Source organism: Endocarpon pusillum, assembly GCF_000464535.1.
Source record: "Endocarpon pusillum Z07020 unplaced genomic scaffold scaffold1300, whole genome shotgun sequence".
In the NCBI taxonomy this organism is placed as follows: Eukaryota; Fungi; Ascomycota; class Eurotiomycetes; order Verrucariales; family Verrucariaceae; genus Endocarpon; species Endocarpon pusillum.
This window is the reverse complement of record NW_006913659.1, coordinates 477463-497197: the sequence shown is the minus strand read 5'-3', so window position 1 is coordinate 497197 and position 19735 is coordinate 477463. Positions and strand designations below refer to the sequence as shown.

The 19735-nt window shown below is 48.5% G+C and overlaps 5 protein-coding genes across 5 annotated transcripts in view; 2 read left to right on the top strand and 3 right to left on the bottom strand.

Annotated features, from left to right (window-relative positions):
* Positions 1 to 2707: 2707 nt before the first annotated feature.
* Positions 2708 to 5270, bottom strand: EPUS_00807 (uncharacterized protein; the record flags this gene model as incomplete). Its single annotated transcript, XM_007801587.1, has 2 exons — positions 2708 to 5058; positions 5108 to 5270. 2 exons carry the CDS (start codon positions 5268 to 5270, stop codon positions 2708 to 2710), a joined length of 2514 nt encoding a protein of 837 aa, XP_007799778.1.
* Positions 5271 to 11625: 6355 nt separating this feature from the next.
* Positions 11626 to 13548, top strand: EPUS_00806 (uncharacterized protein; the record flags this gene model as incomplete). Its single annotated transcript, XM_007801586.1, has 1 exon — positions 11626 to 13548. One exon carries the CDS (start codon positions 11626 to 11628, stop codon positions 13546 to 13548), a length of 1923 nt encoding a protein of 640 aa, XP_007799777.1.
* An 829-nt stretch (positions 13549 to 14377) lies between these two features.
* On the top strand, positions 14378 to 15660 carry EPUS_00805 (uncharacterized protein; the record flags this gene model as incomplete). Its single annotated transcript, XM_007801585.1, has 2 exons — positions 14378 to 14469; positions 14523 to 15660. The coding sequence occupies 2 exons, from the start codon at positions 14378 to 14380 to the stop codon at positions 15658 to 15660; spliced, it is 1230 nt and encodes a 409-aa protein (XP_007799776.1).
* A 629-nt stretch (positions 15661 to 16289) lies between these two features.
* On the bottom strand, positions 16290 to 17348 carry EPUS_00804 (uncharacterized protein; the record flags this gene model as incomplete). Its single annotated transcript, XM_007801584.1, has 5 exons — positions 16290 to 16510; positions 16569 to 16860; positions 16909 to 17019; positions 17086 to 17126; positions 17183 to 17348. 5 exons carry the CDS (start codon positions 17346 to 17348, stop codon positions 16290 to 16292), a joined length of 831 nt encoding a protein of 276 aa, XP_007799775.1.
* Positions 17349 to 18734: 1386 nt separating this feature from the next.
* EPUS_00803 (uncharacterized protein) overlaps positions 18735 to 19735 on the bottom strand; it is a gene marked incomplete at both ends in the record, with an annotated part of 2093 nt that continues 1092 nt past the window's right edge. The window contains one exon of the mRNA XM_007801583.1: positions 18735 to 19735. This exon is cut by the window's right edge and continues 382 nt beyond it. Within this exon, the coding sequence (XP_007799774.1) occupies positions 18735 to 19735 (1001 nt within the window).

Sequence of the window (19735 nt, the reverse complement as noted above, 5' to 3'; positions counted from 1 at the left end):
GCTATAGAGGTCGGTGTGCTTCGAATTTCGACCTCCACTTCGACTTTTGACTTGGGGGGGAAAGGTAAGTGATGTCTTGATTCTATGTACATAAAAACCAACCTTGCCATTCCGCCCCCTCCCCCCCGGCGGCTGTGGAGAAGAAGAAAAAACACAACCTTGACAATATTCTTTCCTCTCGGACTTTCTTCCCCCTCACAAACTTACACTTTCAACTCCACGCCAACATCCTCTCTATTCTGCTTTTCTCTGCTCTGCTTGATGCAATCCCCACCGAACAAACGCAAACGGTGGAGAAATATCCTTCCTCTGCATGGCGGTGAAGAGGCCAACTAGGACAGGGATGCTTAGTCAAGGACAGAACGCACCGACGTGCGCGAAGCAGAACATAATTACCTCCATTCCTCGGAAACGGTGGTCAAGCAGGGCAGGGCAGGGCAGGGCAGGGCACAGCCTCTCAGCGCGAGCAACGACAACAACTACAACAACAGTAGTAGTAAGAGCTCACGACTGAATGGCCGCACGGAAATATATATAGATAGATACCAAAAATCCCGCAAGCAGACAACGTAGCCAGCTTGTCGACTGTGCGGCGGCGGCGGCGGCAGAGGAGGCGGAGGGAATCATGGTGTTGACGACGACGAAGAAGAAGAGGAAGAAGAACGAGAACGTCCTTTCTTTTTCGGGTCTCTTGGACTTTATGGAAGGGAACACTGAAAGTGCCGCGAAGGTGGCAGAGCGGAGAGCGGAGGATTTGATGTTCTACTCTTTATCGGGGCCCGAGGTGGGGTAGGTACCGGATTGCTTCGGTGTGAAACGGAGGCAGGCAGGCAGGCAGGGAGCAATGAGGTGGTGCTCGAATCATTGCTGCGCCCTTATCATCTCTATGTGTTCCATGCACGAACCATGGCTGGCTCATCTTCGTCTCGGGAAGCTGAGATAGATCTTATCGTTGGTATGCATGTTTTTTGGGGGGGGTTTTCTGTTCTCTTTTTTTTTTCTTTCTTGGATTCAAGATTTTGCAAATGTAGTTTTGCTGCTGGAGCTGACGGCTCTTCACCATCGGGCTCTGGTCCAGAGGAGACATTTTCAGGGTGGCGTGAAGATATCGCATTCGATGTGACCTGTGGGCGGGACGGCATTTTGTTTTCTTGCTGAGAAATGGCTTTTGTTGTGGATGCTGATGGAGAGATGGGGAGCGGAAGGACAATACTCTTCACTGAGCCTGGTTCCGATGCAGGTGAAGAATTGCTGTTAGGGTCGCAAATATCCTCAGTATTGTCCCTTCAAGGTCGATGATTGTCTTTGAGCTGGAAATACTGATGGATTTCGGCGCTGCTGGCGTCGAACCCAGCAGGCGAGCTTGAGTTGGGCGTGTTCGGATGTCTGGGATGACCACAGTAGTCCGTTGTGACCGGAGAGCCACGTTGATGTGGCCTCCTAAGGTGAGAAATGGAAGCAGCTTCGTGATGTGGCGCTGCTTGAGCTTGTTGCTTCGCACTCATGACCTTGCAATAGCCGCCGCCAAAGAAGCAGGAGGCTGGTACGCCATGCAAGTTGACAGAGATGTGGTCGACGTTGGTGACTCGTCCAGAAGGAGAGACAGATTTGATGTTCCACGCTTTATCAGTGGCTGGAGGTTTCCAAACCGGTACACTTCGAACCTTAGGGGTTCGAACGCAGAGGACCACGTTCCGATCAACCCGTTCAGGAAGGTCAATAGACCGCCACCATCCTCCAGAAAGACTCGGCTCGGGTTAAGGGGGGTGAGATTGATGTCAACAATCCCCAGTAGGGTTGTAATCTTTGCCCACAACGTAGAGGAAGACAAATTCAGGTCCAGTGCTTGCAGTGTGTCTCTGTGACAGAAACATAGACTGGTAGATGTGTCTGCAACTTGGCCGTCGAAAGGGTTTTCTGTACGTTGGAAGGTTGTTGAGACCGATGTGAGTATCACAGCCTGGTGCTTCACTTAAGCCAGATGCATGACTGCGGCATGCACACCTCAAGGGAAGGAAGAAATTGATGGAGCAAGGACAGATTGGTTCAATATGTACCCTTGCTGGTGATTCAGACCACAAGTGAAGACTTTTCTTGGAGTAACTGAAGGATAGAATGAATATGGACTATGTCTCTTGAAGGAGCAAAAATCAGAGATTCAAGAGGCTTTGGCAATGTGAAGGAGATCAGGCTGCGGAAGTGAAGGAGGGTAGCTCTTATACCACAAAGCCGTGCCCCTTGCTCGCTTTCCTAGCGCCCAAGGTACTCTGTGACAGCGGGTCCCACAGAAGAAGAGCAATATGTCCCCACCTTCTTATTGGGTCACTCGGTTCATTGTGTAAGAGCCCTGGATGTCCGTACCATGGATCGTGATCTTGGCAGAGTTCAGGAGGACAACTCGGGTGCCTAGGAAAAAGCATCTGCAAGCACATCTGCATGCAATCTTCTGAACTAACGGGTTGTTAGGTACTCGAACAAGGATGCCTCTTGACCGAAGTCCAAGATGAGGATGGGATCTGATGCTCAAGGCTTTGGGATCAGGCGATGTATCATTCTTCAATCCTTGTGATCACGGCGAACAGGCCAGCCTAGCGTCAGCCGCGCTGCATAAAGAGAGCACGCTATGTGCGGGTATCTATTGCTTCATGAGCCCATTGTCAAATCATTCAAACGCTTCAGGCGCCAGCAATGCCATCTCCTTCATCCGTCAAACTGTAAAACCCCGCTTCCCATTCCACATCCTCGCTGGTCTGGGGAATACTCTCTTGTACAGACTGACTCCAACTGCATCCATAGGGTTGATTTTTCCATCAAATGTAGCTTTGAAGTATCCATGTGTGCCCAGGCTTTCCTTGATATAGCCTTGTCTTCCTCTTTTCGTCCACAGCGGCAATGCGGAAAACCAAGCCACATCGTCTTTGTTAAAGAACATGTAACGTATCGTGACAAGCTTCTTATGAATCTTGTAGGGATGACCAGTGAGGATGACACGTTTTGCTATGACACGAGAAGAGGAAGGTGGGACAGTGGTAGCATTTCCAACCAGCTGAAGCTGTTGAGACAGCTTGCCAGTGGAAGCCTCGACATCAGTGGCCATGGCATCAACTGATATAGGAGCCTCTGTTTCTGAATCTTGTGAATGAGCAGATGCCCCTTTGAACACCAGAACGGGCACAGAACCCCAGGTGAGCGGCCCAATAAAGGTCGCAATTGCTGTCCGACCGGGATGGAGAAACCTGTCAAATTTGTGGACATCATTAGGGGTGGTGCCAGCGGTGGAGAAAATTGGGTTGATGACAAATCGACGTGGACCAATCTGTACAATCAATTCCTCCTTCGACTTGATTGGCTTCGAAAGAGCTGAAGAGAGCGTCATGTTTAGGTTGACGACCACGGACTTGTGCTCATGCCGAAGGAGACTGAACATGGAGGTGGGTGGGCCAGAATTCTGTAGCGAGGCCGGTACGTTCAAGATCTCCACCTCAACTTTCGTGCCTACTGGTACTCCTCCAGCTAGAGCCTCACGCACAGCAGCATTTTTGGACTTCTTGTAATCTGCAATCTTGAGCAGTCTTTGATAATCAGAGGGCTCAAATGGCGCATCCGCATCGACGTTCCACTCACTGGTTCGAAGATTTTTCAATCCACGATACTTGGCAAGTCTTTCGCGAGCAAGCACATTTGGATGTAATTCGATCTCGTCTGGAAATTCGAGATCTTCCTCTGCTTCTTTGCGCCTCTTCCGGAACTCTTGTATAGCTTCTGCTTCCTCATTTGCAGGTAGGTCTATGTGCATTTCTGATTCTGGATACTCGGAAGGACCAGCTTCGGTTGTTGCATCCATCGCATCCCCCAGATTAGCACCATCTTCTGGGCCCATTGGAGAAGCTTCCACCTCCATTGCCACATTAGAAATATCGTCCTCTCCATCAATGATATCAGAGTCCGAATCTGACACATCATCCAAAAACCAGGCAGCTTGGTAGGACGAAGTGCCCTTTGGCAATCGCTTTGGAGTAGGTGGAATATGGGAGTTATCGTCTGAAAAATAATGGTGATCGTCTAGGAGTACGCCTTTGTGTGTATCTGTTGCCACACTATTGGTTGCTTCTCTAAGGTCCATCTCTTCAGGGGCCAATGTCTGGAGATCCTCTTGATCTTGAGAGGGGATATGTCGTTTTACAACCTCCTCCATTTTGTCTTCTTGTCTTCTTTGAGTTTTCCGCTGCGGTATTTCCGTAATCTGCCCAACCCGGAAATCTCCCCATCCGGGGATGTGAACAAGTCGATCAGGATTGAGAGGTTTCCCTCGCACTGTACCTGAAATATACGCGGTCGAAAGTTGCTGATCGTTCTGCGCTTCCTTCCATTTGAGGTTTTCAATCAACATCCAGCCTCTCTCGTCTCTCCATCTGATCCCCCTGCTGTTGGCTGTACACAGACTTCTTACCACATTTGCGCAGTCTGCTGGATTGTCAAGTACGCATAATTTGTCAAGATTAGGAAAATAACGAGACATTTCCGATTTAGCTTCTGTCAGGACTTTGGACCTCCTCGGCGGCGGTATAGCGTCATTGAGTCCCTGCACAACACATAGCACATTGGTGATACCTTGACCCTCTAGAGCTCGAATGTATTGGTCTCCGTCCTCGCCAATTTGTTGCTCTGGTGATAGCACAAAGACTACCCAGTCGGCTAATTGACATATTTCCAGTGCTGTGATAAGTTCATATTTGGCGGGGAGGTAGAGTAGATTTCGTCTGAACCGTTCGATCTTAACTGCTGTTGTGCCACTACCCTGTAGTTGACCCGTGATGTCGACGCTGCTGTTCAATTGCTCAATAGCCTTATGGACATCTACCTTGTCGGATAGTGGTACCACTGCAACTTGTTTTGGCAATCCATCTCTTCCCTGAAAGATGCTTGATTCGTTATCCCTTTTCTCGTGGTGGAGCATTCGCAGTTGTTTAGCTTGATTCCGCCTAGCAATCTTTGACATGACTTGCTGATGCGGAGTACGTCGCTTGCCGCGGGCTTCGCTATGAGATTCGATCTTGCCTGCATTTGCATCAGCAGGACTGTCTCCAGGTTGGACAAGGGCCACTACCTTTTGCGATATCTTTCAAGGCGCCCTTGCTCGCGAATCGCGGCTTGAAAGGTTTATGGGATTGTTTGGTAGTACTTCGATGATGATGACTCATTGTACTGATGGGTGCCATGCTTTCCCTGCTCCCTGAGCCACCTGCCTTGAATCTGTAGGGCAGAGACATTTCGAAGAGCTGGGAAGAAAATTAGTTGCCTCTGATCCAAAGTGGGCGCGAAATCTTGGCATTCACCTCCATTAGGAACAGTCTTCTGCACGTTTTGGCCGGGATGTGTTGGGAGCGGTGCATTCGCGGCGGTATATTCGGCGAGCGGTGCATTCGGCGTTTGGGTCTTGGCGGGTTTACGTCATACAAATTACTAGTAGATTTGCCCATCATGACTATTTGAATAACATGAAGATTTCGCACAGAAATGTACACTATTTTTATTAATACTGATATGACTTCCTTATAAGGAAATGGATATACAAAACGTGGTGTTGCAGAAATAGCTCTATCGCTCTGCCTCTCTGCCTGCTCTGCCCCTGCCCCTGCCCTTGCCCTGCCCTGTACCCCGTTTTGGCGCCTTTTCAGCCTCTAATGCTTTTATTGTGGGCGCTCTCTTGCGGCCAGCTCTTGATTGCGTCATCACTGCTAGCGCTGTTAAGAGAGGGGGTATAAATGCCTCATCTAGAGCTTCTTCTTTCTCTTCTTCTTTTTCTTTATCGTCAGGAGTTAGGAAGGACCGATCAACCGTTGTAGTAGTGGTGGCGATAGTGACGGCGCCGGCGGCAGATCTATAAGGAGGGGTATCAAGGACGCTCTCCACATTAACAGGAGCTGTAGACAGAGGAAGAGGAGGAGAATAAGTAGGAGCAGAAGGCCTTGTAAGGGGTATTAGCCCTATTATTAATAAAGCTTTAAGGGCTATATTAGTCTTCTGGTATGCCTCCTGAACAGCAGCCTGCTCTCTACCATTAGTATCACGCTCTACTGCCTTAGTTTCTATTATAAGTTATTTATTAACCTTATTATAACTCTTGAATTGCTTATTCTATCCTGACCTCTTAACAGCATCAAGCATTCAAGTATTAAAGTCATCCTTCTTAAGCTTATTAGTAAATTTAATAAGGCTTTTTTATATGTTTATAGCTACTTAATTATAATGCGTACAAGCGTAGCTAGTAAGAGCCTCCCTAGCCTTAAGGATTTGCAGACTAAGCCTTATAATCTGATTTCTATTAGGAAAGATATAAGGGTGCTATAAGTAAGAAGCAGAATTTTGTAAAGGAGACATTAATAAAGCAAAAGTATAATATATTAGTATCTATTTAGCGATATAAATAGGCTTATTATTAATCTACTAATAAGAGTATATTAAGGATCAAGGGATAAGAGCTTTATCTTTAAATAATTACGTAAGATAGTACTTATAAGAGAGGCCAAAATAAATAAGTAACTTATATTTAGAGCAGAAGGGCGTAAGGCGTAAAGAGCCGTTATTTATCTCCTCTTTTATAGCCTCTTATTTAAGGGATATCTTTGAAATAGCAAAAAACAATATAGTATCTGCTAAAAGAACAAATGCTTTCAAATCAAGTATACAAGGTAACCTACCTCTATTTTGAGCCTCCTTCTTAGATAGCTACTTTAATTTCAACTATATTATCTTACTAAGTCGACAACTAGCCTCCTCTATACTTAGTTACTTATTAAGGATATCTATAGTACTTAGATAAAGACTCTTAGAACGTTAATTCGAATAAGCGCCCAAATTCAGATACTTATATATATAAATTCGTAGAAATTGCGTCTTTTTAAGGCTCTAGAAATTATATAGATACTTGATTTTGTCTAATCTTAATTTTAAGTAGATTTTAGCTCTATTAGTCTCTAAATTAGCATAAATATTACTTTTAATAAAGATTTATAATAGTAACTTTATCTCCTTCTAAATCTCCTTAGAATAACCCTTATTAGTAAGCCTTTTTTTAATATTCTTAATTATATACTAGTTACAGAACTAGAGAATTATATTTAGAAGAGATATTAGTATTAATACTCTTATTCTAATAACTTAGTTACTAATAATAATATGTAATATAAGTATTAGAGATATAAAAACATATTTTTTAAGGCTATTAAAGATAAAGTTAAGAGAGAACTATAATTCTAAGCAAGTAAATAATAATAAGCTTATAAATATTAAGTTATAGTTAGTTATATCAGTAGTAATAATAAGTATAAGATTCAGAGCATTTATTTAAAAGGTATTATCAACAAATAAAGTCTAATCTGCTATAAAATATTAAGCATACTAAATTTGCTTAAGATAAGCAAACCAGACTTGCTGTAACTGCCTGTTAACAACAGTATCAGTTTAAGAATTGATCTCCTTCTTAATTCAGCATTCGAAGATGAATCCAGCCTCCTTAAGAGCAACAACAAGGCCAGTAAATTTGGTATGCTCAGCAGAAATAACGCGAGATTAAATGTTATAGTAGGTATTGTGATCTAGAGGAAAACCTACCTGCTTAAGCACTCTAAGGGCCATAGAATATAAGATATTGGCCGTACGAAGAGACCTACCCAGCGTCAAAGCAGGCAGAAATGCAGGCAGCGTTTTAACATACTCTTTTCTGTATCTCAACGGATTCGCAGCCATCAAATGGCTATAAGAATCGCTAGAGATCCCCAGAACAAGGCTGTATATGCCAGATCCACGCTTGCCGACTTGTTTATACGCAAGATAGACCATGTAAGGACAGCTGTGAGCGTCGATACTAGTCGCTTCTTGCTTGCGATGGCTAGTAATTCGATTCTCCTCGTCTCTCTCTACATGTTGCTCTAAATAACGAGTATCTAGGGTATTATCTCTGTGATGAATACAGCGAAATTCGGACCGCGGGCGCGCTTGCTTTATGCTACCACTTTTGCGTACAATAGCAAAACCCTGCGATAGTGCCCAGCCCTGGAGCCGCTCTTGACAGATATCTGGGTTCTCAAAGACCTCGCCGTCGACAGGGGCGAGCAGGAAGGAGGAGGGGAAGGACTGTACGCGCGCTTCGAGCTGCGCTTTTACATACTCTGGGCACTCAGGATGAGCAGTCCATAAAGGGGTGGCCATGGCAACGACGATAGCAAGATACTACACCAAGAATATCTATCTCAATACCTATTTAGGAAGTAACAGAGAGCTCAGAATCGAGATGGCAATGAGGGAAAAAATTATTAGGAACTATCAGGAACGCTTCATACAAAATTACTATGGTGAATTCCCGCCAAGACCCAAACGCCGAATGCACCGCTCGCCGAATATACCGCCGCGAATGCACCGCTCCCAACACATCCCGAACAAAAACGACCTGATATCACGTACCAAGATCCGACACCTATCTGGATCTTCGGCACAGTGCATGCATCATTCCTCACTCTGCTGGCTAAGATGCTCATGGGCTTCGATATCATCATTGGTACGTACTCTTCCTGCATCGACGATGATCATGTAAATATGAATCACGGGTATACTCTTACCCGCCAATCGATATCAATATGGGGTACTTTGCAATCAGACCACCTTGTCAAGCACCAACCATGCCGAACCCTGAAAGGTAATATCGTTACTGGAGTTGCTCAGTGGCTTCCTGCGGTCAAGGGATACGCGGAAGGGAGGCGTAATACACCACCGTCTTGGCCATGTGCAATCCTGCTACAGCAGTCTTACAGTTCGGTTCCCTGGATCATATTCCAATACCGCATTTGTGCATCCTGGACTTCCGGACGACCAGACGCTTGAAATTGCACCAGAATTGATGACTTGATGCCCACGCACAGTGCAGTCACACTCCAGGTCATAGAACTGAGGTTTTGGTTTATCAGAATCCGCTTGAGTTCACCAGCACACCATTCAGTTTTCTCTGACTCTGGCTTATAGGATGACAGGGTTTTCTTCCTGCTAAACTTCTCTACCTCTACCTCTGCCACAGTCAAGTCATCATAAGTGTAACTGACCTCATCTACTTTTCCTGTGTCTCGCCAGCATCGTACCTTGCGCCATATCTTGTTGCATATGAAGAGTGTCAACGCGTCAACCGCAAATCACGCCTATTGTTCTTATCCTTAGCTCTTTCGAATTACGTCGTTCCTCTCTGTAGAGCTTATCTCCGCTTGAAAGCTCAGTCATAATCTTCTTCTCTCCCTCCTCTTTCTACAAGTTGAAAACCTTCAATTGCCATTATGAGACGCCATTGGGAAACCCATCGAACGGCTCCCTTCCATCCTGCCAGGCATGAGTGGTAGAAGCCGTGTCCGCGACTCCAACAAGAGTGACTCGTCTAAAGATGATCCGAGCTCAGCTTGTTGCGATAGCGGGAGATTTCGTTAGCAGGTTTATTATTTTACCTTTCGCTTTTGGTGCAATTCAAGTCGTCAATACTGCTCCACTCGCAGGTCAGTTCATCGTGCTACATGCCGATGCGGCAAGATTGCTCTATACTGCTCTTTACTTTGGCTTCCCCTTGGCGGTCAACGCGTTGGTGTTCTTCAGCATCAATGGAGGTCTTTTCAACCCGTCGGCGAGGAGGCTTATCTCCTCGAATAGTCCTTACTCTGACTGGCATGTAGTTGAAACTCGCGCGATGTCTTTCTGGGCCTATCCCATACGTTCGAGACGTCCTTGTGATCGTCTCTCAACGTTTTGGGTGGTATGGCGGCCGCTGCGGTCGTTTCTGTCTTGCTCCCTGGTCCTCTCTACGTCCGCACTTCCATCGCTCGAAGGCTTTCAATGAGATATATTTAACTGCTGAGCTTGTCTTCGTAATCCTGATGCTGGCAAACGAGGAGCATCACGGCGAGTTCCTGGTGCTGGTCGGTATTGGTTCGAGGCTGTTTTTAGTCGAGCTTGATGGAATATACTATACTAGAAGTTCTACCACTCCTCCTCGATCCTGTGGACCTTGTGTTGTCGTGCACGACGATAAGGGGTACCACTGGACCTGGGTTGCTCTGTTACTCGAACACTTGTGACAACTGGGTTTTATCTCCTCGTGAGGGCGCTTAACGACGAGACGTTGGATCCAGTACGACCACTAGAAAACTGGAAAAAAAAATCGCGCCGATGAGTTTGATTTACCCGGGAAGAGCGAGTAGCGAGCGCCAAGCTACGATGAGGACGAGTATAAGCGAACCGAAGCTGCCAATCAGGGCACTAACTCAGGAGTAGTAAACGACAACCGAGATCATGCAGTGGATGGTGTCTATAGAACCATCACCAACGGCGTAATGCGAAGTCAGGGATATGCAGGTGGTCCGGGCGTGGAAGCTGGACGGCCATAAAAGTGTCATTACACATCAGTAGTACACGACTTTTGGCCACTTCTTTGTTTGTGTTTCAATGCAAAGATGGATGCGGTATGCTATCGAGGAAGGATTTCTGTAGGACTTCGTGGGGCGGGTTTTGGTTGTTGGGGGCTGGTGGGAATGAACCAGGCTGTTGAATGTTGCCACGCTCTGCTTCGGGCCTTGTCCAAGGGGGTAGCTCTGGACTGCCTGTTCCGCGTTCGCAATATCCATGTCTGGTCTACGTTCACGTCATGTATCAAAAGAATATCATGAAGGATAGGCGTGTTACAGTGTGGAAACAGCTTCTCCCTGGACATTATGAGGATCCCAAACCACCTCTCTCCGCCCCTTCCGCCCCTTCCAATTCAGTACTACGTAAGCAGGAAGTGGAGCCAGAGCATCACGTGGAGACATTCGCCACTACCATTAGGCTACTACTTAGTCCTGGCATTACCAGGCTGAGCATGGGCCACCTTGGCCACCTTGGCGTTGAGCTTGGCACTGAGCTAGGGTGTGAGGCTAGTCCAGGGCAGGCATGGCTTGATGTTGGCCGCGCCTTCTTCCTTGATGGTACGTCGCAACTTCCCTCCTTTCCCTTCCCTTTCCCCTTCGCTTCCCTCATCTCATCTCCTGACATGATCCTTACACTGTCCTCCACACCTTGATATAACTTCTTTTCCTTGCGATATCTTCTACCACAACGCTTTTAATATCTCTTTCAGCCTTCTTTCGTGATATACCAGCGATCATCTTGGCTATTTTACACTTCCGTCCCTCCGTTTCCCGCTCTCCCGATTGTCTTCACGTCATTCATTTGTCAACGCTTCTTCTGGCGCATTCCTCCCTCCACTTCTTCCAACACTCGACGACCTTGCTCGAATAACGTGTCGCATTGCCACAACCAATCACCTACCGTCCTAGCTAAGTGCCTGAAGCGATTTACACTAGGCTGTCATTAGCTTTCCCCAACGCGTCTGCCTGAACACGCCTACCACATATCCCCTTGTATGCTTCGAGAATACTTATAGGCTTTGCCGATGACGGACCCGCGGCCTAGGCAGCATTTTAAAGCAGATACGCGGTGGATACCGCTGGTGGTGGCATGTTGCGCCTTCTCTCCTGGAGTTCTGGCCTTGCGGCCGATAGGATAACATCGCAGGAGATCAACTACTTTGCGCCCCAGCGACATAGGTCGCCTACTATGGAGCTGCAGAAGTCGCCCATGTTAAAGCGCAAACGAGTTGGCAGTGGCGAGGTTGACTTGTCCCAGAGACCCAACAAACGGCGCATGGAGAGACCACCGCAAGTGTTCGTCCCCGCAAACCCAACGCCAATAGAAAAGCCGTTGGCGGTCGCTTCCCCTGCCAGGAATGAGATGCCAGTGCAATTCGACCTCCCACGAAAGGTTGAGCAGACAGAGATGGACAATGCACAACCAGTCTTGGACGCGCCCTCCACCGTTCGGCTGAAGCCCGACAAGCAGACGCTTCGTCAAATTTTGAACTCACAGATCAGTCTAGAGATCCTGTTGAAGCACAATGAACTTCGTCTGATCGACCAGGAGATCGCCAAGTGTCAAATAGCGCTAGAGCAGTTACGGCGGTGTGCGGAAATCCCTTACCCGGTGACAGGACTTTCCCAAAATGCTAGCCAAGGGCTAGGTCCAGTCGTCAGATCATCGAGGTTAACCGTGCAACCCGAATCCCCGGCCCCATGGGGTGTCACCGATGGACCGTACACAAGGCACTACGCCAAATGGCTATTACCGGATCCCTTGTTCGATGGAGGCGATGTGCCTGGGAATGCTGGTCTGAACACACCAGCTGGCAAAACACCAACCAAGGGTAGGTCCACGCGAGGCAGTTTCGCAGATTCAAGCACGGCTGCAGGCAAGTCAAAGGCCCAACGAGCAGGGAAATTTCATGCCCTGTCCAGCGGCTATCCACAACCGAAGGATAAAGCTGGTCCGATGATTCAGAAACGCAAATCTGACGGCCTGCTCGTCAAGCTCGTCTGTCTCGACTGTCGACGGGACAACTTTTCGAGCGCGCAAGGTTTCATCAACCATTGCAGGATTGCCCATAGTCGAAATTTTGCGAGTCATGACGCTGCAGCTGATGCATGTGGCGAACCTGTGGACGTGGATGAGGCTGGTGCTGTGATAGGTGGTGAGGGATCTGCCGGCAGTTCCACGACTGGACTGGTTCATCCTTTAATCTACACTGCTCTTCTTCCGAAACAAGAGACGCCAAAGAAATCATCAGATCCTAGGCCAACCAGGGCGGGGACAGGTCCTCCAGATGAACAGCCATTGAAATCTTCCGTCGCCGATATAGCCGAGCATTCTTTAGCTACTCAACTTACCCCGTCACCACTCACCCCTAACTTATCTTGTATGATGCAGAGAAAGGGAGCCAGCCTCGATCTTCAAGGCCTGGTGGCTTACATGAAAACCTCAGTACCTGTCGATGACCCTTCGGAGAGCGAGGGCGAAGGCGATGAAGACTCCAAAATGGCAGAAGCTCCCCCCCTTGGACGACATCCACATCTCACCGGAAGCATGCAACCCGCGTGTTCCACAGCGACAGTACAACCAGACTCACCTTCTGGCAGCCGGAAGGGAGCGCACAAGTCGCGCATGCTACACGACGCCGATCAGCCTTCGCTACCACCTGCCCCCCCAGCAGTGGCAGATGTTATCACCTCGCATCCATGTGTGCCTCCATTACATGGCAACGAGCTAGAATCTTCACCAACTAATGAAATCAATCAAGCTCCGAGCCTGGTTGACGACGATGGGGACGATGATTGCGAAGCACACTCGCCTTCGTACTCTGCTTCTTGCTCCATCGATACCGAGAACCGAGACCTAGATTTTGAAGTTGAAGATGGGGATGAGGGTGGTCCGTCTACTCGAAATCGGTCTACGGAGTCAGATTACACTGGCACTGCAAAACATCACCCTCCACCTGCTCCTCCACGGCGGGCATCTGCATTTCGCAGGAGCATTAGCGGCAGAGAGGAGAAGCATGTCAGCTTTGTAAGTCCGAGTCCAGCTCGTGAAGCTGAGCCGTCAAAGAAGGCCGGCGGTCGTAAGAGGAGAAGAACAGGGACTGTTCCGTGATGGAACTTTTGTAACTTGGACGTGACAATCCACATTACCTTTTTCAAGGGTGAATCGGTGATCATGTCCCATAGCTCTGCTAAGAGTTGCATTCGGGTGGATGATGACTGCGTGCGCGCTGTTGAAGGTACTTGGAAGGTTCATCGCAACCTGGCCGTGCATGTACATACCTTTGTCGGGATTGAGGCAGTGTTCTCTCGGTAACAGACAGAAAGAAAGCTCAACACATATGTGACATTGCATTTCTCCAGTTGTAGATCAGCAGTTTGTTCAATCCTGCAGATCTTAGGCCTGGTAGTAGCTGCTACTATGGTTGGTATTCAGTGTTGTGTCGGCATTTCCAACTGGATCAAGCATTATCGGCACTGGGTGGAAAGCTTCTCTCGAACCTACGGGCAGGATTCAGTGGCGGGAATCTGCTAGTAGGAGGTCAACGGCTGATGTAGGTTTGATGTCACTCATGATACTTAAATAGTAGCCAGATGACGCGGCACATTTGTCATGGTAGACATACGTAGTAAAGTTACTGCGTAGACGTTTGATCCGGTTTCATGAGCCACGCTTCCGGTGGCGGTGACGTTTTGACGTCGATCACCAAATCGAGCTCGAAATCTCAGCCACTGCCGGACCCTTTCATACTACGTAAGTGAACCGACCTCAATGAGGACGAGTACTCCGAGGACTACGTACACGCTTTACCATGAACATTCTGCAGTCATCAACTTGCGCTGTTTCCCTTTTGGTTGGTTCTCCTGGAGATCTAAGCTTCTAGTCTTATGCTGTTGATAAGCTGTCGGATAGCAATTCTTTATTTTACCTGTCACGCGACATGGCGAGTACAGTTGCTGCCGTGAGGGCAGCCATCAAACACCTCTCTAAACGAATCGTTACTTCATATATACTTGACTGGATAGTCATCTTGTATGGTCACCTCCCTTTTTTGGTTGAAACATCAGAAACTGACGTTTTCTCAGAGCAACCGCGGGCGTTGGCGGCGCATTCTCCCAGATCGATGGAAATCATCATGTATTCTCCTTAATCGACCCGGATATTTCCTACCCAAGCAAACCAAATACTGTCACGACCTCGGTTCTGCTCCTCGTTTCTTTAGTGGCGCCTGGTGTCATTATTTTCCTGATCAGCATGCTCCTCGTCCCGGGACGTACAGCCGCCAGGGGCACATCAAAGGCGCTGAAGTGGCGTCGCAAATTTTGGGAGTGGAATACAGGTTGGATGGGCTTGGGTGTCTCGCTTGCAGGTACATTCATGATCACCGAAGGGTTGAAAGACCTGGTGGGAAAACCAAGGCCGGATTTTTTGTCACGCTGTGATCCTGATCTCAGTCTGGTCACGCAATATGCTGTTTCTGGACTTGGCGCGCTGGTTGATAATGCTCCAATTATGGTCGACTACCGCATCTGTCGCAACCAGTCCAGGTTTGTTCTGCAAGATGGCTTTGCCGCCTGGCCATCCGGACACGCTTCGTTCTCATGGGCTGGGATGCTATACCTCACACTGTTCTTGTGCGCCAAATTCGCCATCTCCATCCCATACCTCGCCCCTCGAACATACTCGAACGACGAAAATCCTACTTCTTTTGAGGTCCATCACCACCACCATAAACATGAGGTTGATCACAATCACGGCATCGTGCCGCTACGCAACCAAGCCGCTGCTCCACCCGTGTACCTTCTGATACTCGCTTTCGTCCCAATCGGTACCGCTTCCTTCATCACTGTTTCCCGCTGGTCAGACTACCGACATGCAGGGTTTGACATCATCTCAGGGTCTATTCTTGGGGCGTTCTTTGCCTGGTTCGGCTTTCGCTGGTATCATCTACCCATTCGTACCGGTGCAGGATGGTCTTGGGGTGCGAGAAGCAGGGAGAGAGCTTTTTATACCGGTCTGGGTGTGCCCACGTATGTTGGCAATGAGGGATGGCGGAGTGCAAAGGCTGAACACGCCTACCGGGTGGATCTAGAGTCCGGTGAGAACATCTTAGGAAGTGGACATCAGGATCAGCCAGCGAGGGGAATGAATGGAGTCAGGGTTCAGAACAGTGAGTCCACTGATGGTAACGCGAAAGATTTACCGCAAAATCATGTCGTTTGAGGGGTTGATGGATTGCATTTCTTATTTTATTTGTATAAACTATCAGCATCATGAGGCAAATGCATCATTAGAGGGCGTCTCATTCATGTATTTGTATGTTTCTGTGGACCCTGGGATGGTCATACCCATCGACTCAAGGAGCAGTCAATCGATCAGTCACTATCCTATACCTCTCGCACAAGGTCAGTGCCTTTATACATCCATAGTACTGTAGTAGACTACATACTTCTGGACCATCGAGTCCATCATCTTGACCTTCTGAATGGGGTAGGTTGGAATCTGGGTTACCTGAGCATTTGGTGTTAAGGTAAAGAGACTTGCATCCCTATACCCAACTGGCAACACTAACGCCGTTTGCAAGACAACCCTGTACCCTTATCCCTGTGTCACTAAATGTCATTACTTTAAGTGAGATAGTATTGTCGCAAAATAAGTTTCAATCCACGTAATAGTGTTGCCGCAGTCTTGACAATATAACATCAATATTGAAAGTCTCTTAATAACTTAAACTAAACAGTAATAGTGTGTAAGTGTAATTGCTTCTCTATCGTTACTTGGCTGCTCCGGCTAGTGTTACATTATCTAAGTTAGTCGCTCTACCGATAACTGATCTATAAAAGGAGGGAGTGTTAAGTATCTCCAGCGAGTCTAACACAAGCCCGCACATTCATCACATATCGTTGTGCCTCTTCAGCCTTCCGAGCTGCCTCTTCTGCTGCTCGCATTGCTCGTCTCCGCTCTTCTGCCTCCATACTGCGTCTTTCCGCTGCTGCTGCCATGGCGGCCTTCCATTCACGCTCTTGTGCCTCTCGGGCCTCCCGTGCCGCTTGAGCTTCGCGCGCTTCTTTCGCTGCGCGTTCAGTGTGTTCCTTCGGGCATTGGTCAACCTCTCGCGAATCTCCTCTTACTAGCTTTCCTTTCCCTTATTTGTGCCGATGCTGCGTGTTCCACCTTCTGCTTCTCTACGGCAATCTGGCTGTTCACATCTTGCAGCGCGCTTTGTAGCCTCTTGAGTTTGGCCTCCTTGTCTCGCAACTCGCTTCCTTGGATGCTCTTACTGGCCAGTCTATGGAGACGTGCGCTTTCCCGCGCTTGATTCTGCTCCACTGTTTCGTCCACCTTGCCATAATTAGGCGAAGTCATGTATGCCCACCAGCCATTCCGTTCTCTCTCCTTTCTTGAGTCCTCATCAACCTGATCCTAAAGACGTTTCAAGTCTGCTGTAAGCTTTATTACCACCCGACTAACTTCGAAGATGTCACTGTCGTATCTAGACTTGGTCACGTTCAAACGCCTAAAACGCTCCTGCCGCGCATCATCCTCTTTTTGCTTTGCTTTATCTTCAGTTGCCCCTTTTTTCTGCCTCTGCGGCGTCAGCCTGTCATCTTTCCGATTCTTTCTTTACCCGTAGTCTATCTGTGATACCTGTCCATATTGTATCGTACGATCGGCGTTTTGCAGGGTCGCTCATTGTGTCATAAGCATTTGGGAGCTTCAACGACATAAGCCAGCCGATACTCACCCTTACAGTCTTGGAAAACAGCTATCGAGTCGTGCTTGCCAATATTTCTGTCAGGATGGCGGATCTTTGCCAATCGTCGATAGTTCTTTGTTATCACATCAAAAGTAGCAGTGTTCGATACCTCGAGAACGGCGTAAAAATCGTCTTTGACCTCAACAGGAGCCATAACCCTCTCATGACAGATACGGCAGCCTCCTTAGAGCAAGAACTACCCGTCAAGCTAGACCTGTGCATCAAGGTACTGCATCGTGCTGCTTTGTACCGACTTACCACCACGTCAGACTGCAATCCTCGGTAAAGCCACGATATAAGCTAGACCTTTTTGTCTCTCATCCATTCTTATACCCCAGCCAATCTACTAGAGGATTAAAACAGTTAGAGAAACCAGGTAGGACTCTGACAACGGCACAAGACGGCAGATGACCGATCCCGAATCATCCAACCAGAAAGCCTAGAGAGCAAAGAGGAAGATGGATGTTCATCTGGTTATCAACTTATCCTCCTTTCGGAACACGGTATTTTATATGACTGCTGCTGCTGCTGCCGCCGATAATCTTGGGTCTGTGTTGAGTAGACACTCCTGGAAGAACCAGTAGAGATTCAGCATCGTCACAAATGTGGATGCATTGTCTTCGAATTGAGAGCACAAGGATCTATGACGCGACTGTACATCGGCACGCCACCATCCGCACCACATTATACCACCGAAGCTTCCGTACACGCTCTGAGCTTCCCCACTCTCACCAGTCGGTAGTGATGACGACGACGGATGCCGACAACAGTAAGAAGAGACACATGCACGGCAGCCAGTTCACGTGGTCACTCAGCTATCCAGTACGGCCCAAGGGAGATCATCCCCTGAGCACTAGATCCCCCCCCTTTCCTACCCAAACTCTTCCCATTCCCAACCAAGCCAGTATCGCCGAGTCAACTCCATGGATCAAACTCCCACCTTCAAGTTCGTGGTAGGGTAGTACAAGGCCAAGGCTAAGTACAGGACACGGTCCACTCACATATGAAAGACAGATCGACATATTACACCCTGAACGGGCCCCGAGTGTCGTGTCATATGAACATAAAAAGCGAGGTATCATGAGCATGAAGACCTCCTCATGGTAGTATGAGTACTTACAGTCAGTGATTCGTCATGTCGCGTGCAGACGGCCTGGTGACTAGGAATCGAAAAGGGTGATGTCCGATATTCCGGTTATCCAGTGCCCTCCTCAGACAACCCCATTCCACGAGCTCGCTTACATCTATCTCGATTGCGGAGACAGCTTTACCATCCTTGATCTACCTCCTCGCAGCTTCCGAAGGAGGGAGAGAGAAGTGATGTACTGACGGATTTTGAATATTTTGCAATACGTCGTGGGCAGGGAGGCAGAAGGCTTTGAAAAATGATTGCAGAAGAAGGGAGGGAAAGCAGTTCTGAGCTCGAATTCTTTTTTCGATTAGCTGTGTAGCTATGATACCGCTACAACTTATCCAGCCAGCTAGCTATGTATCCAGTGCCTTCCAAGGCGTCCCAACTCAACCGACGACGCAATTCTATCTACTGCAAAAACAACTTGCCGGCCTTGGCCTCCTTCCTCGCCCATTCGGCGCTCACCCTCTCGCCGGTGAGGTCGTAGTACCTGGACGCGACGTAGCGCCATTTGCCAAGGTCGTAGTCGTCGGCCAATCCTGCCACGGTGATTTGGGCTTTTGTAGGGGTAGGCTGGTGTTGGGGGTTAGTAGGTTCAAGGATTTGGATGGGAAGTTGGACAGGATGTTTGCCCACCTTTGCCTCTTTCTCCACCGGGGCACTCGCATCTTTGCCGCAGTGCTTGCATACAGTAGTCTTCTTCTGAGACTTTTCTTCCTCGGTTTCCTTCTTGGCGTCATCAGCAGCAGCGGCTTTGGCGCCTGATTCCTCTTTCTTCTTCTTCTTGTCATCCGCTTCAGCGGCTCCACCCCCAGCTCCAGCACCAGCACCAGCGGCACAATCGGCCTTTGGACCAATCTCCTTGAACCGCTCCTTGAGGGCAGACATACTCTTCTTAGTTTCGGCAACAATCTCCTTCCAGGTTTTGCCAGCGGCTTTCATCTCGATGAGCTTGGCGTCGTCAGCAACAGTGAAGGTGTGAGCTTCATCTTCTCCTTGTTTGGTGACTGTGGTGGCGTTGGCGGCACCTCCACTCGCCTTCGGACCGATCTCCTTGAATCTCTCTTTGAGAGCAGATTGACTCTTCTTCATCTCGGCGACAATCTCCTTCCAGGTCTTGCCAGCAGCTTTCAGTTCGAGAAGCTTGGTATCATCGGTAGTGGTGAAGGTGTGAGCTTGGTCTTCGCCTTGTTTGGTAACTGCAGTGGTATTTCCGTTACCGCTTGTGGGTGGTGCAGTCGTGGTTGGTGGGTTGGTGGCCGTCACTGTAACATTTGCGGGAGTAGGCTCGGGAGCAGGCTGAGGCGCAGGCGCAGGTGCAGGCGCAGGTGCAGGCGCAGGTGCAGGCGCAGGTGCAGGCGCAGGTGCAGGCGCAGGTGCAGGCGCAGGTGCAGGCGCAGGTGCAGGCG